Source organism: Alternaria arbusti (assembly GCF_024043155.1).
Source record: "Alternaria arbusti strain BMP 1465 chromosome Unknown scaffold_3, whole genome shotgun sequence".
NCBI classification, from domain to species: domain Eukaryota; kingdom Fungi; phylum Ascomycota; class Dothideomycetes; order Pleosporales; family Pleosporaceae; genus Alternaria; species Alternaria arbusti.
Genome location: NW_026249943.1, coordinates 1416938 through 1442615, shown reverse-complemented (window position 1 = coordinate 1442615; position 25678 = coordinate 1416938). Strand labels below are relative to the sequence as shown.

Sequence of the window (25678 nt, the reverse complement as noted above, 5' to 3'; positions counted from 1 at the left end):
CAACCCTGCCCAAGTATTGGGAGGCCTCTTCTGTACTCACAGCTGAACATAGTCGATGCAATCGTATGATCGAATTCTTGAACTAGTTTCAGAATCTTGCCAATGATCTCCAGAACCGCAGTTGGAGCCGCCTCGGGTAGAAGTTAGAAGGATGAGGCGCGAATTGATCTGCTTGTAGTTGCCGTATACGATGGTCGAAGATGGCGCGCCTAATCTCACCGGTATGGCAAAGCGAAAGCCGATTACCCGAATCGTTGCTGTGAATAAGCTGGGCTTCGGCATATATCTGCCTTGTCATCGAGATCATGATTGAAATTGGCCAATGCCCTTCATTCCATGGTATTTAGTAGAGCTGATAAACTTAACAGGTCAGCAGTAGTTTACTAAACCATGTCTACAAATGGTACAACCTTCGACTATAGCACTAAGTCGTCAGCATACTGAGACATTCTCACCGGGCAAGCCGAGAGAAAGCGAAGGTGTCGTACATTACCGTCAAGACGTGCGGGAACTAAGAGGCTGTACATGAACGGGAAGGCTCGGCCCGCCAGTGAGCCCTCCAATAATCAAATCTGTGACATCATACCTAGGTAGTGTGCAGCACCACACATAAGCTTCGTGCGACTCTGCCCCACTTGTGACTTCTCATCGTATCCATCATCAGCTTACGCCCGGCTGCGACGCTAAAATTTGAGCAACAATAGTGTACGCAGGGCCGTCTCTGATCACAAGGCTCGCCCCACTATAGCACTCCTCGTTACGCATTCGCGGTTGCCTGAACTGACCCACCTGGGAACTACGGCTGAGACGTGGTTTCTACCTACCCATCTACCTCATCTAAACCAACTCTTTGCCTTCGATCAGACCACTGAGTACAACATGTCTTCCACAAAAGACCTCGCGAAAACCCTCCCTAAGAAAGCGCCCAATACAGAATCTCACCGCGCCACGCTAGATGATCTGAATCGTTTCAAGTTTGCCATCTTCTACACAGCTGCTCTAGACACAGCAGACAGCCAACGGCTTGAAGAAAGCATCAACACGGGCGAGCTCAGTACGGGAAGGTCTAAACTCGCTCCGCAGCCAGATTTCAGCGGTCGCTCGTTGCGAGACGTTTATGACTACTTCATCGAGCTACGCGACCAAGACGATACCATTCATCCGCTCTACTTCATAGTAGCCGACCAAGAGGACTTCGGCAACAAAGGAGTCTTAGTCGTTCTGCTCAACTCGAGCCAAGACGAGGAAGACGTTCCAGGCGTTGGACGTTGCAGCAATGCCGAGGCGGATTCATGGGGTTCCAATATCGATATCGGTAACCAAGATTGGTTCGATCTGAAGGAACTGGAGGCTGAGGAGTGGGGTGGGGATGACCCGTATGCGGATGATGACGACAAAGATGACAAGGCAACGCAGGGGCCTGCCACTTCGGATGGGTCGCCCAAGAAAGTGTACGGGTGGTATAGCTTGGTAAAAAAAGGTACCTAACGCATGTGCTCATGTACAAGACTTTGCACGTTAGCTAACTCTGCATAGCCGTACCCATCAGCTCCATGCTCGAGCCATCATGGGCCAAGATGAAGAAGACAGAAGAGTCTCGCTTCCAGATGCTCGGGAACTGGCATTCTTCAAGCGATCCTTGGGCCGATATTCGCAGAGCACATCCACGACAATGTGCTTTCAGACCTACCGTCCACCGAAGCATCATCCTGGTCGCAGAGAAAGAGGATGCTGATGATCCCGAGGGCATGGCTCTTGTTCGTTTGAAGTGGGATGGAAACACCGATGGCGTCGAAAATGCGAGCCCACCGCTGATGCCGGAAGTGGAGAATTTAGGCAAGATGAGCGCGGGCAAGGCTTTGGAAGAGGCCGATCGAGCGGCGCAATAACTCAACATATTGCCTGTAGCATCACCATGTGTGCTAGGATCACACGTTCATGATCGAGCGTTGCAATTGACGAATGGTAGCTTATCCTATACTAGTAGCCATGTTTTTACATAACTGCATACGATGGCTGATAGTGTTTGATACGTGTTGGTCTCCATCTAACAATACGGTGCCTGGGTCTCCTTCGCTGAATCGAACCATGATATGTACCGTGATATTAATATTAACGCTGCCGTCACACAGCAGTTTCCAAATGGTAAAATCGACTACGTGATGAGATAACGCGTGTGCCTACTTTAACCAACGCATAGGTCATGAAATGGAAGAAGTGCGAAAGGCGGTCATCCCCGTCTAAAGATTGGACGGTATAGCCACCATGGCCTAACCGACAGCTTCAAGATAGCGATGTGGATCAGTGAGCCACGGCTTCTCGTCTGCCGGACGAGATTGGGGCGACGTGAAGAATGCCCATAGTAGGTCGTTCACGAAGTCTCCGTGCATTTCGGCTGCCGGGTCGCATAGCTTGTCCAACAGAGTTGGCCGTGCTATAACACATATGTCAACCAGAAGATTCCTTATCGAAGCCCCCTTAGACGTGCCAATATAGACTTCCTTCACCATGCTGAGACTTGGATATCTCCCGGCGCACGCGCGCTGCGCCATGCTTGCTATGACTGCATTACGAAACGTGGTATCGAGCAACGTGATCCCTATGAGGAAGGCCCTCACTAAAGTTTGCCACACATGCTTTATGTCTGTTACATGTTCCATCTGCTTCGTGTACAGCCAAGTGAGGTATGTTCTGAAGGTGGCCGCAGTATGACCGTCGATGCGGATTGGTTTTTGTTCGACGTCAATCGCGACGATACCGGCATCGTTTTTGAAGAAGTCCGAGGTCGAACACGCAAGCTTCTGGTGAACCTGAAATTTTTCATCCTCGACTCGGACGGCGATTGTTGTGCCCGTGAAGCTAGTTTTTGTAAGTTAACGCCATTACCAGAGTTTTATAGACTCACTCAGGACCACTATGAACATTAGCTCTTTTTGGGCGTTTTGGAGGGGAAGCCATCCTACCTGGAAACGCGTACGATGAGTTCTTGCCTGGGGTGTTCACAACACGGTTTCCAGGTGACAGAATTGTGGACATAATGTTGCGCAAGCGTACCATGGTCGCTGCGAGCCAGTATCCGTCTCGTGTTACAACACCACTTCAGCAACTCCGCCGTAGGCTAGAAGTACTGCACATCCCTTGTCTAACTTCGCGAGCCAGTATTGCTAGGCTTGATGCAGTAGATTGGTAGGACGCCGACATGTCCGAACGATTCTGCGGCATCCTGCCATCCGAAAGATCGAAGGAGTGGCCGGCGCATGTATTGTGAGTTCGGCAGGGTCCTCGAGTGGGAATAGCGATGCTGGTCGTTATGATTGCGCCATGTGAGCACTAAGGCCATAGTGGATTAGAGATTTCACATCGCGACATTTGCGAAGCATCAAGTGGTGCAAATATGACTCTTCATGCGCGGAACCATACGCGTTGAAGTGGGTGAATGGAAGCCCGGCATGGTAATCGCGGGATGACGCGTCTTCACGCGTTTGCCGAGCCGCTACTGCACGTCATAGTGCTCTCCAACCGAAGCAACCTCCTGTGAAGGATGTAAGCTGCTGCATTTTTATTTTCGCACTGGTCTTGTAAGAAATCGCCCCAAGTTGCAGCTTATTCTAACAAAATGCCTTCTCACCATCATTCGTCTTCAGTTGCTCCAACTAGATACCGGTCAGCCTGGGAGCTCGCCCATGGCTCCACCAACTCCTCTGGTGATGTATTGCGATGAGCAATTAACGCTGAAATCAGATCCCCCGCGAGCTCGTAAGCTGTCTCGAGAAAGTCTAGGCCCTGCCATTCAGGTCGGCATTTCCACGTCCAGATATCTATCATCAAATCTCGACCAAGGATGTCCGGCGCATGCGCAAGACCCTCTGTCACGTCATATAAGCTTGCGACGAACGATATATTTAGGAAGCTTTCGATCCTTCGCGCGCACTCGATCATCCGACTGATCAGAACGTCTTGATAACGTGGATCACCAACTTTACGCGCGAGATCATATGAAGTCGGCAGCCAGTCCAGGTTCGACTCGGTATCCAGCTTTGGGTTTTGGGTCCGCAATATGCTCCGGCAGCCGGCGGGTGTACAGCCATGTCATGTAGGTCTTGAAGTCTTCGGGTTTTGCTCTGAGATGTACCGTCCTGTCGCTATTGATCCAACACCCACCACGGAACTGATCATCGTTGTAAAGGACGGATTTCTGAACAGTAAAGATGTCCTTTCCATCGTTGAAATTCGGCATCCCCACTTTCACAGTAATGGTATCGCTGGTGGGGCTATTGATGGTCAGTAAACGATGCGAGCTAGTTCTGCTCAACTCACTCTGGATTGTATGGATTGTTACCCGCCCTGGAAGGTGTAAACATGAGGTTTGGACTATCTCCGGCCATCGGGTTGGCAAGCAGAAAATGGTAATGAGCAGGTGGTGGCGTTTCAAAAATCTCACAAGTGATACGGGTCGTCGTGCATGCACATTGACAAGAATACGCTCATATTAATAGGTTGAGCCTATAGGCAGCTGACGTGCTGTCGATGTTTGCCATGACATCACACGACGTTGAGGAGACTACAAACCATCGTCAGGACATGATCATGCGAGCAGCACAATTTGTACCTAGACGTCTCTCTAGGTTTGCTAAGCCTGTAGAACAGAGTGAGTTGGATCGTATACTACATCGATCCGATCGAGAAAGCCACCTTCAGTCATTCATGCACCTGCCGCATTTGTGTGATTGTTAGCCGACTCATCAAGTGAGAGGCCGGCCCCAAGGTGAAGGCGGATTGTGACCCACTGTCCACGCGCTCCCCGTCTTGCTAAAGCTATTGTCTTCTTTGATACCACAAGAAGTATCCTGCACCAGACCAACACCAATCAGATCATTACACATCACGACCGGCAACCCTGAGAGGGAACCTCAACATGCCGCTATTGAATCTACCCATAGAGATTTTTGAGGAAGTCATAGCGGCGCTGGCAAACAAGGTCGGCCGGGGAATTGTCGTACGTTATCGACTCGTCTGCAGTAAGTGCAAATCAGAGGCCTTGTGCACGTGTATACTGAGAAACAACAGGAACATTCGCAAACACAATCAAGGATCATACCGTTACAGTCGCTGCTTCTAGGAACCTCGCCAAGTTCCTGGAAAACCCCTTCTCCGCCCGTCTTTTCGACACGTATCGGGTTGAAATCCTCTACAAGGCTACTATGCGACGCCAAACAGCACCAAACCAAGTCATCCACTTCATACGGGCCATGGTCAAAGCGTCCAAACCAGATCCCACACTTTACCCAGCGGCAATCATGATCGTATGCACTAGCATGATGGCCCTCGAATCAAAAGCCCTGCACGGTTACATCAAGGGTACCGAGAAGGCCAACAAAGGAGGGCGGCCATATAACCTCGCGGACATGATACCCTTTATCGCTGCTGCAACAGGAAATATGAGGCTCTTCGAAACGCTCACTCTCACACCAGCTCTGCTCCTCGAACAAAGTCACGCTCTTTTGCCGAGCGCGCTCAAAGCCGCCATCGTGGCGGATCAGGATGCTATGCTTCGAAAGATCCTCAAGTATATCGTTGACAACGTCAAGGGCAAGCCCGAAGCTAAGACGTGGAAGGATATGCGAAGTGCTGCTCGGCAGATTGGCGAAGCTTTGTGCATGGCTGTGCGTTTGCATAAGAATGTCGCAGCAAGCACGCTGTTTGACTTCCGCGATGCGAACGAGCCCTTCGCTAGATCTATGTCTTGGTCCTTTAGTGACCGGCTCCTCTACTGTGCTATTGACAGTACCAACACGGCCGTATTGTACCGCGTCTTAGGAGTCGACAACCCTGGGGCTGTAGCGCATGTCAAGGAAGGAAGTAAGACACACTACCGTATTGATTCTATCTCTATGGAAATACTGTACAAAAGAGGTGGGATCGTATTCTGGAGAATATTGCTGAAAGATGGCGTCGTCGGACCAAACGAACTCTGCTCGGACAAAACCTCACTCCAGCACGCTCTGAAGAGAAGGCGATACGACATTGCACGTATGCTTATCAAGAGTGGTGCAGTCGTCGACGCTATCACACCCGATGGAAGCAATGTCTTATGGCAGGCGGCGAAGGATGGCTTCGCGAAAGACGTCGAGTTCCTGCTTGATCACGGCGCAGACCCCAATTCTGTTGGAAAGGACGGCAAATCCGCACTAGCGGCTGCGGAATCAGGACAATATGGCAAGTGTCGTTTCCTGCTTAGGCAAGCCATGGATCAGAGGAAGGAGGAATCTGAGCGACGAGAACTAGACCGGCTTGCGGTATTGGTTTCGTTGATGTAGAAGACTCTCGGGCTGACAAAGCAGCGACGTCGGACATGAGGTTAAGATGATTTTGGGCTTGAAGAACCAGCATGTATTGCAAGAGATGATGCGCCATGGGTAAGTAAGGTATTCAGACTCAAGGAGGTAGAATACCGGCTTCATGTGTCCGTTTTAGGTACTACAACGAGTGAGCAATCGGCATTCCCGAGGTTTCTCAATTAGTCGAGCCTCAACATAAAAGCAATGCGCTCTTCAAAGATTCAGGCCCCTCTGTTATGACGGAAGTGAGTGAAGAAATTATACGGACGGGAGCTATGAGGACTCACAGGTGCCCAGGTGATGATGGCCCAGATAGACAAAAGTTCCAATTGAGTTTAGCAAAGCATACCCAGAATATACTCGTGTGGAGCCAGAACCACTATCAAGCATCAAAACGCCGTGGTCTCTTTGTAACCTTACACTGGATATCACAAATACAATGGATCGTACACAGTACCTTAGTACTTCTCCTCCAATCTCGCCGTCATACCGGTGACTGCTGTCATCCTACTTTCCTCGCGCTCCTTGATGTGTATCTCACGCTCCAATTCGCGCTGCACAGCCATCTTCTGCGCGGTGGTGAGCTGATCCAGAACCGCGGAGATGCCTTCTTCAGTCTGGCCGTTGAAAAGACCCTCCAAATCCGTCTTTGTAGCGATGGCGAGCTGGTCCTCCAATGCCTTTAGTGCTTTCGTACCGAGCTCCGAGACAGCTTTCTTGAACTTTGCCTCCTCATCAGCCTTGGCTTTTTTCGCTGCCTGGTCACGCTCATCGACATTCGCCTCGCCAGCTTTACGCTTTGAAGCCTTCAGAGCTTCCTTCTTTGCCTTAGCAGCGAGATAACGAGCCGAGTGTCCCAATGCGCGCCCATCCTTAGTCAGCGGCTGTTCCACGTTGAGAGGCGGCGCGGTGAAGAACAAGATGCGGCCCTTTTCGTCACGCTGGAACTGCTCGCGAATCTCAAGCGGTATACTGGCGTTTGCATGGTCGGCCATGACGTAGACCTCCACAGGCTGCGGGGCTTTGTAGTTAAGCGGCAGTTGCTGTGGATACGGTTGTTGGTAGCCTTGCGCGGCCCGCGGTGTCTGGAAACCCTGCATGGGCGCAGCTGGCTGGGGTGTGAAGGGCACATGTGGTGTGATAGGTTGATAGGCAGGTGCTTGCGGTGCCTGCGGGTGCATATGAGGGGCGGGCGACTGAGAATGCGTATGGTAATGTGTCGCATGAGTCGGTGTGTACGCTGGCGCGACATGGTGCTGTTGCGGTGTAGGGGCAGGCATTGGCGTCAGAGTCGGCGCTTGCGCAATCGGATAGTTCCTCGAGGAGTCGTAGCCATGTGACGAAGCCGTAGGTAAGCTTGGAGTAGGCATAGTGGGTGCTGGTGGAGGTGTCGGAGGCGGCGGTGGAGTGGGCTCGGGAGGTGGTGAATCCTACAAGAACTATTAGCTTTGGGTCTCATGGTGGCCTAGAGCAGTTTTCACTTACCTTGGGGTCACGCGGACGACGATGCACGGCGCCAATCTTTGGGGGAGCATTCTCAGCTCCCCACTCTGGCTTTGGAAGATCGTCGTCCTCCTTTTGCTCGTCCTTGAGCAGGTACGCGATCGGACTGGGCACCTTCTTCAACTTTCGAGGCGCATCGAAGAGATCCATTACGTAGTCCTTGTCTCGCACTTCGTCGGGTAAGCAACTGGCCCATGTCTTGATCTTGTTGAGCTTGTGGTTCTCTTCGTTGTATCGAGCCTCGCAGACATAGATCTCTTTATCAGAAGGAAAGTCGCGGGGACGGCCCTTGTTGTAACGGGTGATGAACATAACGAAACATCGGTCCACGACCTCGTCGATGCGGTGATCTCGATATTGGCCAGTCTTGACAACTTCGTTCTCGAAAAAGTGTCTGTCGAAACGGTGCACGGTCTGCTCTGGGCGGTAGTACCAGCAGGCGTTTACCCACTGCCCACCATTCGCGTCCTGCCAAGTGCGGTAGATCTGGGCAACAATCGGCTTTGTGAGATCGTTCGCGTTCTGAATATGCACCCAATCCCCGACCTTCCACAGCTCGCCGTTGTGAACGATGCCGCTAGGCATAGGGATACGGCCTTCTTCCATGACGTATTCGGTATCCGGCTTCTCCTTCTCGGCCTTTGCAACCTTGCGCGACTCCTTCTGGAGATGCACAGCGTCCTTGTAGATCTGGCTGTCTTCTTCGTTGTACTGCTTTGCGTTTTCGAACATGAGCTCTACATCGACCATGAAGTGATCAACAGAGTTGTACTTCTTTCGCTTGAGCTTGCGCTTGAGGATGTCCATGGCCATTGGATTCTTGATCTCAGAGTGATACTCGGGCATGACTGTCTTGTCCGGGACGCGCTCGAATGCGCTCACCATGAGCTTGTTGAGTTGGTTCCGCGGTTTCCTGATTGCTTTCATAATGGTCTTGATTCGCGCTTCCATAGGAGTGTCGACCCGCGGCGGTCGTCCGCGCTTCTTCCGCGATTCTGGATCGTCGGCCTTGGCGTCTTCCTTTGCTGCTCTTGAACCGCCTTCACGCTTGGTGATAGCTGCTGTGGAACGCGGTCCGCGGCGCCTCTTGCGCTTGCCCTCATCTTCTTCGTCCTCATCCTCTTCCTCGTCCACTTCGAGTTCTTCCTCATCGTCATCTTCCTCTTCCTCTTCTTCCTCCTCTGGTAACAGCGGGTCTTGTTCGGGAATCTCTCCCAAGAACGGCAGGGTGGCGACTGTCTCGGGAACGATCTTGTCGTCGACTAGCCTCTTCAGCTCGCGTTCGATGACCTTCTTTACTTCGAGCGCATCGACATATGCCTGCGAGTCCTGCCTGTTGTACACCTGCGCATTGTGGGGAATGAGCGCCAGGTCGCGTACGAACTCGGAAAAGTTCTTGTATTCTCGCTGCGCAATCTTGGCCTTTATCGTACTCAGGGCCATGGGCTCCTTGATGATATCGTAGTAGTCGGGCACGGCGCGCTTGTTCACTTTGCGCTGGAAGAGCTTGGTAGGATCGTATGTTCCACTGCACTTTGATCAGCTGGGAGCAGCATGGCGCATATAAAGTCGAAACTTACTCGTCGATCCTGTAGTCGTATACATTCTTGAGGAGGTTGGCCATGGCCTCCCATTCTGGCGCCGTGACGGTAGACGTTGCGCCGGCGGACTCAGCCGTCTCGGTCGTGGGCACCGGTGTCGAGCTTGGGGCGCGTCCGGTCGCCATGTTTGCGATAGTCGACTCGATGCTGTCGTGTTCGGTATCCTTCTTGCGCTAGGTGTTGGCGTGTCGCGTCCTGGATGCTGGAAGTCGCGACGCCGGACGGAGGTAAGATTCGCCGATCCCCGGGGACGGCCGGCCTCCTCCATGATTCGGGAACCTTCACGTACGCCAGCCATGTCACCCGATCCGTGCAAACTGTCGTCTTTGTAGCGTTCTCCCGTAGCTGACAAACGATCCTTTCTTCCTAACAAAGCTCTCCTCATATTTGCGCATTCGTGAAGATTTACGTCTCTTCATACCAACTCACTCATCGCAGCTTCCCTAATACCAGCGCAGCTCTCCACCGCTAAGTCGCCCCACCAGTCAACTGTCATCACGCGCCACGCCTTCGAAGCTCCCTCACCTGTATCCCTCCGTACACGTATATCCCTCCATCTCTCCAGCCGACCCATCAAACCATGCCGATTCGCATCCGGTTACGCGCGCCGAATGGCACCCACACACTATCACTCGACGACAACGCCGCCGTCTCGGACCTTCTGTCCTCTATCAGCGAGAAGACAGAACTACCACTCTTCGAGCTGAAATGGAACCACCCGCCTCAACCGCTCGACCCTTCCCTATACGGCATGTCGACGTTGCTGAAGGATATCGATCTCAAGCTGAACGGCGCATCCATCATAGTCATTGCACAAGCCACTGGCGACCCGAGCGAACGGAAGCAGGAGCAAGAACTACAGGCAAACACATCACAGGCGGCGCCACTATCCCTTCAACGGAAGCAGAACTCGGCGCTCAAGGAAACACCCGAGGTTCCCGTGCCTGACCGCGGTGGCACTATGGTCCTTCGGGTCATGCCTGACGATAACTCCTGCATGTTTCGAGCTGTTGGTAGCGCAGTCCTGACAGATTCTCTCGATTCTATGACCGAGCTTCGATCGATGGTTGCGCAAGCTATTCAAAGAGACCCGGAACAGTACAACGAGGCGATTCTGCAACGCTCTCCAGATGAGTACTGCAAATGGATATCGTATGCCGACTCGTGGGGTGGTGGCATCGAACTCAGCATCCTTTCCCAAGAGTTTGACATCGAGATCGCCAGTGTCAATGTCCAGGACAACCGGGTGGACCGATTCAACGAGGGCAGACCGAGGCGCTGTATCGTCGTGTATTCTGGTATCCACTACGACACGATCGCCTTCGTGCCCCAAGGTGCGTCCACGCAAGATCCTTCGCAAGATGTTAAGATATTCGATGCGGCGGACGATGTGATTCTTGAAGCTGCGAGGGAACTTTGCGGGCAGCTGAAGAAAGCCCACTATTACACCGATACACAGAAATTCGATCTCAAGTGCAACACGTGCGGTTGGAAAGGGGCAGGAGAACGGGGCGCGATGGAGCACGCAGCCGAAACGGGACATAGCGACTTCGGAGAGGCAGACTGATTGATTTCTTGATACCCGTGGACGCCTTTGGTATGTTGTGTACCATTAGCCATGTCAACATTGTATTTACCTTCTCTGTGCTAGTAAGAACTACACTGATTGCAGTCTCTTTCGGCTCGCTGTTGATCACTATGAGTAACAGCGAAAACCCAAAATCTCGTTTGCAATTCACACCGAAAAGTGAAGACGATCTGTGGAAGCACATGTACCCAAACAGGGGGAGTTTCGTAGTTTTCAATGGTATTGAGACCAAGACATTCGGGGAATTCATTTTTCATTTCACGCGGTATTCTCTTTGGGCAAGCGCCGCGCTCAGGTTCTCACTTTGTCAAGCAAATGCTACCCTGAGATTCACTCTCTGCGTGAAACTCCTTATAAACGACCCGGAAGACCCACTCCACACTCTCAACCCCACTATCATCACCATTAAACCGACCTTATCAAGCTATTCAACCATACTTCGCCTGTGTACATTATGTCACTACGCACGAAAACCCGGAGCCATGTTAACGACGACACAACTGCGCCATCTCCAGAGTGAGCAACTATTACTTATAATGAATTGAGCCCTACTGACTTCTCCTAGTGTCTCAGGCGCGCCAATCCCTATCAAAGTGGGCAAAAAGAAGTTCCACGTCCACATCGGTACACTGACGGCGACATCTGATTTCTTCAAAAACGCCATGAAGCCAAGATGGCGCGCCAACTCAAAGAAACAAATTGACCTGCCGGACGAAGAACCAGAAGATTTTGAATCTTACGTCAACTGGCTCTACAGCAGAAAGGTCGTTGTCACTCGGCCTCTTGTGGGCAGACACATCCAACTTGCTCGTTTGTACGTTTTAGGCGAAAGACTCGTTGACGAGACCTTCCAGAACGCTGTTCTTTCCGCTATGATCGACCATGCAGTAGAAAGGGACTCCTTTCCTCCAGAAAGCGCTATCAACATCATCTATTCGGGTACCAGTAGTGCAAGCTCTCCAGCACGCCGACTTATGGTTGATATGTTTGTATACGGTTGCGATGAAGACTGGATGATTACAGGAAGTCTTATAGAGGAAACCAGCGTGGAGTTTGTGGACGACTTGGTGAGAGGCTTCATTCGTTCTTGTACGAAATATCCTATCAATCGGAAACTTAGTCCGTGGGTGGTGGCTCCTGAACAGTACCGTTTGAGGGCGGAACAGAACAACGGGAAAGAGACTGAGAATGCGAAGGATGAATTGATGGACACTTCCGACTAAGAGCTATTACAATCACACCGGAGATGTCTATAGATACTCTATAGTCGGGAAGGTACCTCGAGATCAGGGCCAGGGCTTCCATGAGCGGTTCTAATAGGTCTTGGAGCAGGCCGCTGTCAATAACTCAAAGATTACAATCATACACTGTTGTCACAATTTGACCCTAGCAATCGCCACTTGCCTTTCATATACATAGGTCCTCGAAGGCGCCGAGTGGAGTGCAGCCGTCGAGCCCAACTCAGACGGGTATGAGAAGCAGCTGCAAGAAGTTTGAATTCGTAAAGAGTGGTGAGATATCCAGTACTTTTACGACGCGGAGTGCGATTAGTTTCGCGGACCTTGGGGTCCAAGTGAGCTCACCACCCGACATACGGCCTGTTCACATGATGATAGTCCTCCGGCATCGTAGTCGTGACGAAAAACTTATCAGCCCCCCATTTCTCCTCCATCTTTTTCGTCGCCCACCTCCACAACGGGTTGCACAAGCGATGCCTATACTCCTGGTTACCGCCAAAAGCATCCTCTTCACCCTGATTCGTTGCGAATTGGAACTGCATGCCGTCGAGCTTGGGCATATCGATGATGCGATCGAGACCATACTTCGCGACAAATGTCTCCACGTCTTGCGCAAGACTCGCCTTCTCTTCCTCGAGGCTGCGTCCCTCAGGAAGATCGTAGTGCAAGCCAGTCTCTAAGTAACACTCTTGCTCGTTGGTGTAATCGAACCTCTCCATGCGCACGCCATCTTCAATACTGGGGAAACTGAAGACGATTTCGACGAACTCGAGCTGGGTGAATTTGCAAATTAGTTCCAGGTGCGCGGGAGTGCCTTGCTCGGTCCAATTGTATATCGAGACATGCTTGACGTGCTTGGATGCTGCATCTTCAGGTAGATGAGAATACAGGTCCAGGAGTTGATTCGACTCCTGAGTGTTCCAGGAAAACAGGTTCTGAGCAAGGAAAATTGGTGTGGCTTCACTGAACAGTTGGCGGTTGGTTTGACACAAGGCTGGGAGGTCGTGGAAGAGCGCGATTTTGCTGGATGTCGTGATTGCAGCTCGGTTTTTCACAAAGGGCTCCGAATCGTCGAAAGTGTGAGTGTATATTTGATCGCGCAGTTCGCGAGGAAGGCGCAGTAGTGAAGAGACTGAAACGGACATCTTGGATGGATCGAGATATTGAGAGGGCTGAAGAAGCGTATCGATGGAAAAGCGCGGGATACTGGAGTTATGTGGTGCCGAGGGCGGAAGAATTCATGGGTAATACCGTTGCAAGGCCCGCTGCAGGGTTGAGATTGGATCCTGCACATGAACACGGCTTGTTCTAACCCGATTAACTAGGTAGTCTCTACCTAGGTAGTGTAATGTCCAGCACCAGAACATACATATCTAGCCGTGCGTGTTTTCCACAGGATATCCGAATTGCTACACTAAGATAATCGGCATTTTGCCTATCGTGCCAAAAACGTCAGTGCTTCCATCGTGGGTGGTATTAGAGAAAGGCGCGCTTTCCTCTTTGAGACGAGTTCACACTCACTTTCACTACGTACCGTTGAGGATCGGCTGAGGCTGCAGCGTCCGTGCTTTGTGCCTGTTCTGTCGCAATTTGGGTTCACTTTCGAACCAATACCTTGCAACCCACCGTCCTGCTTAACTAACTATCTCATTGCTATTGCCTACAGCAAGATGGCTTCCCCAGACTCATGTGAATCAGCTACATTTACCTTCAAGCTACCGGAGTGAATTGACGCCTATGTCTTCTCAAAATACAGGCATCTAACGTCTCTAGTGTCTCGGGCGAGACCATCGCAGTCAAAGTCGGCCTCCAGATCGTCGACGTACACAAGGACCTCATCAGCAGCAGCTCCGAGTTCTTCAGGAACGCCATTAAGTCCGAGTCGATGTCATCTTCCCGGTAAGTTCTCACCTTACCAAATGTATGCATATGTGACATTTACTGACTTCGTACGTCTACCTCTGCAGGTTCATCGATCTGTCCGACCAACAGCCTCATCTTTTCGATAAATACTGTCAATGGCTATATACTCGAGACCTTGACACGAAATTACACGATCACAAAGGATTCAGTTACCTGGCTCATATGTATGTCTTGGGAGAGAAGTTGATCGACCCAACGTTCCAGAACGATGTCGTCGACGCCATTATTTTCCGCAATGTCACTGCGCGACTGAGTCGAAAAGTCCCGCGCTACAAGGTACCTGATCTGGAAGCTATCAGAACCATCTACAAGGGCGCTCCGAGAGAAGCCCCTGTAAGGTGTCTCCTGGTGGATATGTGGGTTTTCAACATGGACTCCTCTTGGGTGACTGATACGAAACTTCGAGCGCCAGAGAACAAACCTTTTCTGGATGACCTCTTACCGGTACTGTTAGACAGGCGAGGACTACCGGGTGCTTCCCAAGCTAGGCCATGGATATCGCAACGAAGTTCCTATTACAACAAGGGTGTCGTAATCAAGAGCGAAATGCCGGAAGACAGGGGCAGCGAGGCGATCTCTGAGCCTTCCATCAAGGATGACCCTTCCGCCGAGGAGGAAGCTTTCGTTAAGAACGAGCCTTACGTTGAGGATGAAACTCACATCAAGGAAGAGCCTTCCATGATAGATGAGCCCTTCATCGAGGTCGAGCCTTCCAGCGAGGAAGAGCTTTCCAGCGAAGATGAGTCTTCCAGCGGGGATGGATCACCCAGCGAGGATGAGCCTGCCAACAATACTGACCCTTCCGTCCAGGAGGAGGTGGACGTGCTTGATACATTCTGGGGTATGTAGGAGACTACATCCCTTGCATCTAGAACACGCTACAAGTGATGATGTACTATAAAGTATACATAGTCCTCTGGTCTAGTAAAAATTCAACAAAAAGTAGATTGAATACCTCCAGGGTTATATGTAATTTCCTCACCTGGGAAACTAAACTGAGTGCGGTTCGTGCGCGAAGCAAGATCGTACACATACATAGCCGCCTGTTCTGTCAGAAATGGTTCAACAAATTAGAATGTCGGGGTCTTCTTCACCTGGCTCTAGGAGCGTGTGACTGCACCTTCCAAGGTTGGTGAGTGAGAGATCGTTAGCGCGAAATCGAAGATACCTATGTTCTCTCACTCAGTTCCACAAGTGTGCACCTTCAACAACCTCTTATTCGTCCACTAACTCATCTTTTCGACATCGGCTTAAGTCGTGGCTGCAAGTAAGTTCGAAGCGACTCACATTCTCCGTGACTGACATTATGAGCAGACAGGTCAAACATGCCGATAGTGAAAATCCCCGCGCCCACTTCAGCTACCGCCATGATCGTTCTGGTAGAGGCGGGAGATGAGTTCGAGACACCCACCTTGAGAGGCGACATCGTACCTATTCACGTCGGCAGCGATCCGGAGACGCTGTTACATGTTCATGCCACCGCCTTGACCAAGAGCTCCGGGTTCTTCAAGAACGCGTTGAAATCAGAGTGGCGCACAGATGCTACGAAGCCCATCGACATATCTGACGTGGATCTAGTCGTTTTCGAAGGATATTGCGGATGGCTGTACACAGGCAAGATCACGCATCTTGATAACGAGGCGTGCTACATATACCTCGCAAGACTCTACGTCCTAGGAGAACGGATTTTGGACGTTACATTGCAGAACAGCGTCGTCGCCGCTATAATCCGACGCAACCGAACCAACGGCAGGCACCCTGGAAACACCTCGGTACAGATCATCTACGCTGGTACCCCCACTGGCTCACCCGTCCGACGGTTGCTGGTAGACTTTTGGGTCTTCAGTGCGTCACCATCATGGCTCGGTCTTGACGATCTGATCAAGCATACCTGCTCCGAATTCGTGAACGACCTGGTTCGCAAGCTCATTGAGCAGCGAGGCGCACCCGACGGCTTCGTCCCAAGACCATGGATTGCGAAACCTAAATCATACGAGACAAAGTAAGGTGGGCTTACACTACAGCCTGGAGGTATCCGCTGAACTCTGCGTTGACCCTCGACAAGGTACAGTGTAGCGAATACCTCCAGGGTACAGTCCGCTTGAGGACAGATCAAAATGAAACGAGACCATTCGTAGCGGCCATATTATGGGAATCGATTGAAAATGCCGACAAAGAGAGATGGATGCTCGAAATGAGTCAAGGACAAGGAGGAAAGTGGACTAGCAGGAAAGAGGTATCTTCACACTTACTAGCTACCATAATTCATTTCTCAATACAGTCGAAGCAACGATATCATACAGTGGACAACGCCAGAATCTTCTACCCATGTGAATGACTGACCCACTGTGCATGCTCCCAAACTCCAAGTCATATAAGTAAGCAATAGCAATAGTCTAGAAGCCAAATCCACCTGGGAAACCACCTGGGAAACCGCCGCCGCCCTGCTGGAACTTGAAGCTACCGCCGCCACCAGGGAAGCCACCACCTCCACCTTGTCTGAACATGAATTGTTGGCCTCCGAAGGGTGAACCCTGGAAGGGATTGCCTTGTTGCTGCTCGTTGCTGTTGGGGTCGTCACCGCGGTCGAATCGTTCCTTGAGCTCGGGGTCGGAGAGGACTTCGTAGGCTTCGTTGACTTGGGACATCTTCTTCTGCGCATCCTCGGGTGTCATGTTGTTGGCCGAGGCCTTGTCGGGGTGGTACATCTTGGTCAGCTTGCGGTATGCCTTCTTGATCTCGCGTTCGTCTGCATCGCGCGTCACGCCGAGCACCTTGTAGTAATCCTTTGTCTTCGAGCGCTTGAGCAGTGTCTGCGCTTTGTGGTGTAACTCGTCGAGCTTCTGGTTCTGGTGGTGCTCTTTCGCGTGCTCTAGGGTTCGGACGCAGTCTTCGAATTCGTCGGCGTCAAGCTGGAATTGAGCCTTGTGAAGGAGGGCGTGTAACGAATCGGGGTTGAGCTGTAGGGCTTCGGTACAGTACGGTGTGCCCTTCTTCAGGTTGTTCATCTCGACGTAGGCTTCGCAGGTCATCTCTACGAGGGTCTGATAGAGACCTTGGGGTGAGTTGGCGTAGATGTAGCCTTGATCGGTGTAGTCCTTGAAGTCTTGCTTGACCTCTTTCAACAGGCCCGGGTCCTCTTCGCCGCGGTCGATGAGGAGTTTCGAGGCGGTGGCAAACTGGCGCTTCTCGAAGAACTTGCGCACCTTTTGAATGTCCTTGTCGAGGTTCTTTTCTCTCCTCCGTAGCTTCATGCAGACCTTCGAGTCTGGGTCTGACTGAAGACATTGCGCGATGTGCTTGAGCCCCTTGTCGGTTTCGCCCAGGGAGTAAAAGGCCATGGCGGAGCTCTGGAGATGGGGTTGGATATCGCCCTTGTTGATCTGGAGGAGATGCTGCAGGTCGCTGATGCCCTCGGCGACCTCGCCCTTCTCGAAGCGACACCTCGCTCTTGTCTTGCGGATGTCATATGCGCCTCCTGCGACTAAGATGGCAGTTCCAGCATTCGAGATACACGCGTCCCAGTCGCGCTTCTCTGCCGCCTCCTGCGCCATGATGGCAGCGCCCTGCGCTTCTTCCAGCTCCGCGATGGCATCGGTCTTGCCGGCAGCCTCGTAGTCTTTGCGCGCTGCCGCCCAGTCGGCCTTCCTGGCTCTGATCTTGGCCCTCTGCACTAATGCGCCCTCGAAGCCAGGCTTCAGTTCCAGCACCTTGTCAAAGTCATGTTGGGCCTGCGCCGTTCGGCCGATTTGCAGGTAAGCGGCGCCGCGCCTGAAGTAGGTGAGGTAGTTGCGCGGGTCGCGGGTAATGGCGATGTCGAAGTAGAGAAGGGCGTCCTGGGTGTTGCCGGTAGCGAGTTGGACGCTGGCGTCCTTGATGAGCTGCGACACGGGAGTGTCCGTGGGTATGTCCGAGGCGGAGAGTGCGCTGGCGAGCGGGAGGAGCCCGAGGGCAAGAGAGGATAGTCGGAGTATCATGGCGGGATGCGGTTGAACGTGCTATGAATGAGTGACGGTAGGTTGGATGTTGAGCAAGCAGGAGTATAGTCCGCGCAGAGAAGCAACGGCAGGTGCGACGGTCAGTTCATGGAAAGAGCGGGTCGTGTCTTTATTTGGCCTTTCACTGTCGAACAATTGCAACTTGTCCTCAGCGACCAGCCGCATGATAGCCGGGACGCACTGACCCCCGCGACCCCCAGAACGCTAATGCGGGCAGGCATGGATTACGACATGCCCAGATGCATGCCCGTGAACGCCGCCGCTACGCCATCAGGACTAGACAGACGCATACCTCATAGCTCCTCTTCGCACCCGCCTTGCGCACCTTTTCCTGTTCCTCTCATTCACTCTCCTCGTAACCGTCCACACGCCTGCCCCCAGTAATGTCTCCCATTCGGCTGCGTATCGACGGACGCATATTCCGAGACCCCCAGAACCGCGAAGTCACCCTGCACGGTATCAACTGTGCAGCCGACGCCAAGTTTCCTGCGAAGCCAGATCAGCCGTCACACATTCCAGACAACTTCTTCGACGGAGACAGTGTCTCCTTTGTCAACAGACCCTTTTCCCTAGAAGACTCCGCGACACACTTCTCGCGATTACGTAGCTGGGGCTACAACACCATCCGCTATGTCTTCACGTGGGAAGCCATAGAGCACGCGGGCCCGGGAAAGTACGACGAGGAGTGGATAGACCACACTATCGCGTTACTACGAAAGGCAAAGGAATATGGGTTCTACATCTTCATGGATCCTCACCAGGACGTCGTAGGTAGCATTCCAATAGATTCATTCACTCCTTCTCTAATGCATCACATAGTGGTCACGATTCTCTGGTGGTTCTGGCGCGCCCATGTGGACTCTCTATGCTTGTGGGCTGGACCCCGAGAACTTCGCCGTCACCGAAGCCGCCCTCGTGCACAACACATACCCCGACCCTGCAACCTTCCCTAAGATGATCTGGACCACCAACTACACACGATTAGTGTGTCAGGTTATGTGGACGCTGTTCTTTGGTGGTAGGGACTTCGCGCCCAAGGCCATCATAGATGGAAAGAACATCCAGGACTATCTGGAAGATCACTACATCGGGGCATGCGAGCATCTTGCGAAGCGGATACACCAAGCAGGCGACTTGTGGCACGACCCGATCATTGGGTGGGAAAGCATGAACGAGCCCAACAGAGGCCTCATCAGCTACCAAGATATTACCCAGATTCCGAGCGAACAAAAACTCCAGAAGGGCACCTCGCCGACGGCTTGGCAGGCGATACTTACCGGATCGGGCAGAGCTTGCGAGATATCGACTTGGGAATTTGGCGGGCTGGGACCATACAAGAGTGGCTCGGCATTAGTGGACCCCGAGGGCACTATGGCATGGCTATCGAAAGATTACGACGACACCAAATACGGCTGGAAACGCGACCCAGGGTGGAAGTTGGGCGAATGCTTGTGGGCGCAACACGGTGTCTGGGACCCGGCGACTGACACGGTCTTGAAGAAGGACTACTTCGGAATCGATCCCAAGAATGGGGCCAAGATTGACTATGAGTACTTCACAAACCACTACTGGCTGCCACACTACCGGGCGTACAGCAAGATGGTCAAGTCCATGTTCCCGGATTCTTTGATGTTCTTCCAGCCGCCAGTATTGGAGATACCGCCAAAGGTCAAGGGCACAGAAGACGATGATCCCAACATGATCTTCTCGCCCCATTTCTACGATGGCATCACTCTTATCACAAAGAAGTGGTATGTTCCAGAATACTGATTCTCATCTCATCTCGTCTAACATCACATAGGAACCGCGTATGGAATGTCGACGTATTCGGTGTGTTGCGAGGAAAGTATCTCACGCCAGCGTTCGCCATAAAGATTGGCGAGAATGCCATCAGAAACTGCTTCTCCCACCAGCTCAAGGCGATCCGAGACGAAGGTACAGAGTACACGGGTGTCCACCCATGTATCTTCACCGAGATCGGTATCCCATACGATATGGACGACAAGTATGCGTACAAGACAGGTAACTACAGCAGCCAGATAGCTGCTTTGGATGCCAATCACTTCGCGCTTGAAGACAGTAAAGCTAACGGCTTCGCTCTGTGGACCTATGTCGCAAATGTATGTTTGCATTCTGTCTAGAATTGGACACGGCTGACAAAGACCAGAACTGCCATTACTGGGGTGACCTTTGGAACGGAGAGGATCTCTCCATCTACTCAGTAGACGACAAGGCGGTTCCTGCAGGCCCCTTCTCGCCAGCCGACTCCCGTGCGTCGCTAGATAAGAATTCGCCCACGTTCTCGAGAGCACAGTCGACCGATACCCTTAGCATCAACCCTTCCAACCTGCAGAAGACCATTACCGCAGAACGAATGAGCTCAAAGAAAGATGACGACGACGTTCGGGGTCTGCGAGCAGCAGAGGCCTTCATCCGCCCCACCCCCGTTGCCGTCCATGGGGACATTTCGTCGTACGGGTTCGACCTCAAGAACTGCACATTCAAGCTTGCCCTCTCTGCGCCAAGCTCGACATCGGAAGATTTCCCTACGGTCTGCTACCTGCCTGAGTTCCACTTTCCGTCAGGACAAACCAATGTCGAGGTCAGCGGTGGCAAGTGGACCATCACATCAGAGGAGACCGACGGCGCGCTGCAGCAGACGCTGCGGTGGTGGCACGCGGAAGGTGACCAGGTCATGACTGTCAAAGGCGTCGTGCGAAAGCCGGGAAGCGCGCTAGGCACGGAAGAAGATGAGGGATATCTCCAGCAGTGCCAAAAGCAGACTTGCGCTGTCATGTAATGTCGCAAAGTTGATGATGTCGGGGTTTGGTGTGGTGGGGTTTGACCAATCGATGCACGGTGATGCAATATCATGCGATGCTCAGGTCACGCAGTCAGCAGTTCTTGTGCATATGATTCATTTGGGCAAACATGAGCGTTGGACGACTTTATGTACTCGTCAAGGTGTTCGGGGAGCATTTACGATAGACTTATGATTTTGTATATAGCGATACATGTATTGGATATAGACTAGTTCGGAAGCGACGAGCCTAGTTCTGGCGGCAAAGCAGCTGACATCGCGTCGACGTGACGTGCCTTTGGGACTGTAGCCTGCAAAACGCGTCTGTGGAACGTGCGACGTGAATAGAGGCCTCGACTGCCTTGCTGGACCCTCAAAATAAAGCGTACCACGTCCCGGCCTGTGAGTCAATGAATCTGGGCTTACTCGCTACACCGCCATCTTCTCTGGTCTGTTCCAGACACCGGGCGCCAAAGCTTCCTTACCCACGATCCTTGCCCTCTACGTCTTCCGCTTTCAGCAACTTCCGCCCGAATCTTCGAAATCCAGAACACGACGCACACGACATTGCTACAATATCCCCGTGCAGTTCGCGCCAGACTCACCTGACCTCACGTCTTTATATACCGAGGCTAGAGACGCCCTCTGCACGATGAACGTTGGGGCAGACCAGGCCCCGCAAACGAATGGCGGCGGTGGAGCGCAACACCGACAGTCCAACGGCAGCGGCGACTCAGACCTCTCACAGATATTAGAAGCGCTGCAGGCCATATACGCAACCTCGTCAACGAATGATACCCGCCGCCAGGCAACCGAATACCTCGAGCAAGCGAAACGGCATCCGGAAGCGCCCTCACATGGTCACACGCTCGCACTCAACCGCTCGCAACCCGCGCCCCTCCGCTACTATGGCCTCACTATGCTGGAGCACTCGATAAAATACAGCTGGGAGGACTTCACAGAGGACCAAGGCACAGCGTTACGAGGCTATGCGATCGAGCTCGCTCAAAACGTGTCCGAAGACGATGCCGCATTCCTAAGGAACAAGGTCGCGCAGCTATGGACGGAGATTGCGAAGCGCAGTTGGGGCGCCGAGTGGCTGGATATGGACGAACTGCTGGTCTCGCTCTGGACAAGTTCTCTGCACCACCAGGCTGTCGTGCTATACGTCCTGGAAACCCTTTCTGAGGAAGTCTTCAATCGCGAAGACCCTACCGCAGGCCTTCGAGGTAGCGACCTGGGTCGCGCCTGCGTCGAGATTTTCACACCGCTTGCCGTCATACAAGACCAGCTCCCTACACGCGAGAAGAGTCTGGATGTGCGGTGTGGAGACGAAGGATGGCTGAAGAGACTATGCGACAACTTGGGCTGGTGCTTGGGTCAGGACTACCAGAACCAGGAAGCTGTTAAGACAAGCGCTATCAAGTCTATGCAGGCCCTCAAGGCGGCCATGCCGTGGATCATGCCCAAGGCTATCGCTGCAACACAGGTCATCGAGGCCGTCTGCAAGGCGCTGGCTACCCCAGCCGTAGAGATGCAGATTGTATGTCGACTCTTTACATCCACTCACATGGACAGCTGCTAACACGAACAGGCCGCCGTCGAGACCCTCCAAGCGATCTACAACCGAACCCACCTGCACGACGACGAGTTTGTGGAGCTTGTATGCCCCATGTTCACACCTGGCAGTGTTTCACTCCTGCGAGAAGTATACAACTGGACGCTCACGGATATGGATGTGAATGACATAGATGATCAGAAATACATGCTCTGCAAGAGACTCTCAGAAGTAAGGCCCCTTCTTATCCTTCAGGCTTGTCGCACCGTGCTAATGATGACAGTTGGCGAACAGCCTCGGACTATTCATCGAGCAAAAGCCCCAATCGATACCAGATGGGAGCGACCTAACCGGCATATTCGGTTTCCTATACGATATCATGCGCAACCCGAGTCTCGTCGTCTCCATACCTGTTCTTCATTGTTGGACCAAGCTATTACGATCTAGCATCGTGCGAGACTCTGATGTCGTCAACTCCATGGTTGGCGGGCTACTTGAGACGTGCTGCGCCCGACTCATTCGATACGAATCGTTACCCGAAGATACCGAAGACGTTACGTTACAATTTCTCAACGAAGACATTGATACGGTACCGGAACGTCATGCTTTTCTAGGCAACTATCGGCGCTTCTGCGCAGACGTGATCGAAGTCCTGGTACGCAAGACACCAGTAGAGGCAATGGCGCATATCCTTGCTCAGGCGACGAACATGCTCCAGAACCTGTACCATGATCAGCCTGCTTTCCAGCGCCAAAACTTCACAAAGAACTCTCCACAAGTCCTTCAGGTCGATGCGCAGGTCACTGTCATCGAAGCTGCACTCAAGGGGTACATGAAGTGGCAGCAAGGGCAAGGCGAAAACGCGCAAGATGATGAGCGGACGCGGAATACACTGGAAGACTCGCTCGAGCAGTGGGGCAGGCAAATCCTGCAAGCGCATTTCGAAGATCCTGAAGTTGCGAGAAAGATAATATCTTTGATGGCAACTCTCTCAACAAAAGCCCTTGGCGACCGCCCAGGATTCGCTCTTACCTTCTTGGAGTATATGCTTACAGTACGGCTAGCCGATGACACGAACTATCCACAGTACTCCGATGCTGTGAAAGACCTCGAGCGCATATGCAGTCTTGAGATGCAGAAACTAGCGATGAAATTCGCTGACGACTTTATGAACGTCTACGAGCAACTAGAGGCCAAGGTCAATGAGATGATTAATGATCCTACGACTGACGAACGCCAACGTATGGCGTACTCCGCTTTCCTTTTCATCATCATACATAGATGTACAACATTAGAGCGCGCCACGCAAGAGGAGCGCATGAGACAGATGCTCAACCGTGTCAAGGATGCTTGGCGCAACGATGAGTTCACCCAAGCCATCTCTTCATTCCAGTCCTTCTGTGGCGTATTGGGAATGGGCCAATTACCCGAGTTTCTGTCTGCGAACAACTTCCGCGGCATTCAGGACTGGTCTGACCAACAATTGCCTAGTGATGGCCAGGCGTTGCAGGCCTCAATTCTTGACCGTTCTCAACAACTGCCACTACGACTTACTAAGACATTACTGGCAGCATCGACGGAAAAGCTTCGCGATGGCACTGCTGCGTACGAGACTGCTGCGCTACTCTGGGCAGAGGCCATACCAGTGCTGCTCCCAAACCTTCTCCAGCTTGTGAGCCATGCACAAGCATTCAACGATATCGACGCCAACTGGTCACACTTGCCAGTAGAACTACAGCAGGTTATTCGGAGAGTACTGACAGATCGGTTCTGGCAAGCGGGCATATCGACAGAGAGCCGAGACGACTTCTTTGCAAGAGTTAGTGGCTCCAAGTCGACGTTTGAGGGTTTTGCATCGACGGTACGAGGCACTGTAAGGCAGATTAGGGAGAGCTCGTACTACATCCTCTACTCGTTAACGCGATTTCGAGACTTCTTCTATGGGATAGAAGATCTGCCAGGCCCGTTGAGTCAAGCCCTGTTTGGCCACGCAGGCGCTCTGACTGCGCATCATCTATCTGTCTTACTAACCGTATCCACCCATCTCATTGAAGGTTGCCCAGCGCGTCTACGACCACATTTCCTGCCACCCATGATACAGGGGCTATTCAGAGAGCTGGATCGAAAAATCTCCGGAGAATGGAGCGAGGTTGCCCGACAGGTGGCGGATTCGGGGCAGAACGACAACTTGACGGACGAGATGAAGACCGAGAGCATACTGCGACAGCTCACATATGCTGCGGTTTCGCTTGTCGCTGTCCTGCTCGATTCGAGACAGGGTAAGTCGTCTATTACTTATCGTGCTTGGTGGTGTTCCTTTCGCGACTTCTATCTGCGTTGGGGTATCGGTTCTAGTACCGAGTCTCCTAATCGTGTTTTATGACTAAAAGCTGACCTGGTCACAGAATTTGCCCGTCACGATGAACACAGTCGAAAAGAAGCCAATGCACCGCCCATGTGCGACTTCATTCTCTCAACGCCTGCCGTCCTCGAGCCTATCCTCCTCTTCTGCAACTCAACAATACGTTATCGCGATACTAGGTCCGTTGTCACCATGGTCCGCGTATTGCGCACCCTGCTCCCACGGTTCAAGGAGAAGTCGCCCATTCGGGACTACTTCTGCAATGACATCCTCAAATCAGCCATTACGTCCCTCCATGAGCCATACTTTGTGGACTGCCAGAAAGAGCTCGCCTCACTCATCGCGGGCATCATTCACCTGGACGAGGAGATACCGCGCTCGATCATCTTGTCTCTACCCGGCATGGGTGACCAGTATCGCGTCGACCGCCGTCTTGCAAAGCTCCGTGGAGCGAACAGGTCGGACGAACGTATGCAGCGCAGCATCGTACTAGATCTCATGAGTAGCATCAAGGGTGTCAGTATTCACGAGCAAGGCAAAATACAGAGATCGACGAAGACCAAGGCCAGGACTATCATGATGGAGCAGTACATGAGTGTGGACCAACAGCCGACTATAGTCCGAGGTACCAGCCCCGGATTGGCAGGCGTGGCAGACATGTTCGGAGAGTCGTAAGCTTCCATGAGAAGCGGGCGTGTATAATTCTTGATGGTGAAAGGATTTGTGGTGGAACCAAAGGGCATCGGGTATGGGAGCATGGTCATGGGGC

The 25678-nt window shown here is 52.4% G+C and overlaps 11 protein-coding genes across 11 annotated transcripts; 7 read left to right on the top strand and 4 right to left on the bottom strand.

Moving 5' to 3' along the window:
* Nucleotides 1-879: 879 nt before the first annotated feature.
* J4E86_003134 (uncharacterized protein) lies at nt 880-1889 on the top strand (the record flags this gene model as incomplete). Its single annotated transcript, XM_051443690.1, has 2 exons — nt 880-1480; nt 1537-1889. 2 exons carry the CDS (start codon nt 880-882, stop codon nt 1887-1889), a joined length of 954 nt encoding a protein of 317 aa, XP_051305185.1.
* Nucleotides 1890-3991: 2102 nt separating this feature from the next.
* On the bottom strand, nt 3992-4385 carry J4E86_003133 (uncharacterized protein; the record flags this gene model as incomplete). Its single annotated transcript, XM_051443689.1, has 2 exons — nt 3992-4271; nt 4318-4385. 2 exons carry the CDS (start codon nt 4383-4385, stop codon nt 3992-3994), a joined length of 348 nt encoding a protein of 115 aa, XP_051305184.1.
* A 530-nt stretch (nt 4386-4915) lies between these two features.
* On the top strand, nt 4916-6317 carry J4E86_003132 (uncharacterized protein; the record flags this gene model as incomplete). The annotated part of the gene is made up of 2 exons (XM_051443688.1): nt 4916-5018; nt 5068-6317. The coding sequence occupies 2 exons, from the start codon at nt 4916-4918 to the stop codon at nt 6315-6317; spliced, it is 1353 nt and encodes a 450-aa protein (XP_051305183.1).
* A 479-nt stretch (nt 6318-6796) lies between these two features.
* J4E86_003131 (uncharacterized protein) lies at nt 6797-9567 on the bottom strand (the record flags this gene model as incomplete). Its single annotated transcript, XM_051443687.1, has 3 exons — nt 6797-7768; nt 7824-9369; nt 9422-9567. 3 exons carry the CDS (start codon nt 9565-9567, stop codon nt 6797-6799), a joined length of 2664 nt encoding a protein of 887 aa, XP_051305182.1.
* A 455-nt stretch (nt 9568-10022) lies between these two features.
* Nucleotides 10023-11009, top strand: J4E86_003130 (uncharacterized protein; the record flags this gene model as incomplete). The annotated part of the gene is made up of 1 exon (XM_051443686.1): nt 10023-11009. The coding sequence occupies one exon, from the start codon at nt 10023-10025 to the stop codon at nt 11007-11009; it is 987 nt and encodes a 328-aa protein (XP_051305181.1).
* Nucleotides 11010-12609: 1600 nt separating this feature from the next.
* Nucleotides 12610-13413, bottom strand: J4E86_003129 (uncharacterized protein; the record flags this gene model as incomplete). The annotated part of the gene is made up of 1 exon (XM_051443685.1): nt 12610-13413. One exon carries the CDS (start codon nt 13411-13413, stop codon nt 12610-12612), a length of 804 nt encoding a protein of 267 aa, XP_051305180.1.
* Nucleotides 13414-13938: 525 nt separating this feature from the next.
* J4E86_003128 (uncharacterized protein) lies at nt 13939-15040 on the top strand (the record flags this gene model as incomplete). The annotated part of the gene is made up of 3 exons (XM_051443684.1): nt 13939-13991; nt 14042-14167; nt 14236-15040. 3 exons carry the CDS (start codon nt 13939-13941, stop codon nt 15038-15040), a joined length of 984 nt encoding a protein of 327 aa, XP_051305179.1.
* A 476-nt stretch (nt 15041-15516) lies between these two features.
* J4E86_003127 (uncharacterized protein) lies at nt 15517-16197 on the top strand (the record flags this gene model as incomplete). The annotated part of the gene is made up of 1 exon (XM_051443683.1): nt 15517-16197. One exon carries the CDS (start codon nt 15517-15519, stop codon nt 16195-16197), a length of 681 nt encoding a protein of 226 aa, XP_051305178.1.
* A 390-nt stretch (nt 16198-16587) lies between these two features.
* On the bottom strand, nt 16588-18168 carry J4E86_003126 (uncharacterized protein; the record flags this gene model as incomplete). Its single annotated transcript, XM_051443682.1, has 1 exon — nt 16588-18168. One exon carries the CDS (start codon nt 18166-18168, stop codon nt 16588-16590), a length of 1581 nt encoding a protein of 526 aa, XP_051305177.1.
* A 404-nt stretch (nt 18169-18572) lies between these two features.
* Nucleotides 18573-20989, top strand: EGC1 (endo-1,4-beta-glucanase; the record flags this gene model as incomplete). The annotated part of the gene is made up of 4 exons (XM_051443681.1): nt 18573-18956; nt 19009-19940; nt 19991-20309; nt 20357-20989. 4 exons carry the CDS (start codon nt 18573-18575, stop codon nt 20987-20989), a joined length of 2268 nt encoding a protein of 755 aa, XP_051305176.1.
* A 652-nt stretch (nt 20990-21641) lies between these two features.
* Nucleotides 21642-25584, top strand: J4E86_003124 (uncharacterized protein; the record flags this gene model as incomplete). The annotated part of the gene is made up of 4 exons (XM_051443680.1): nt 21642-22532; nt 22584-22778; nt 22831-24826; nt 24953-25584. 4 exons carry the CDS (start codon nt 21642-21644, stop codon nt 25582-25584), a joined length of 3714 nt encoding a protein of 1237 aa, XP_051305175.1.
* Between the last annotated feature and the right edge of the window lie 94 nt (nt 25585-25678).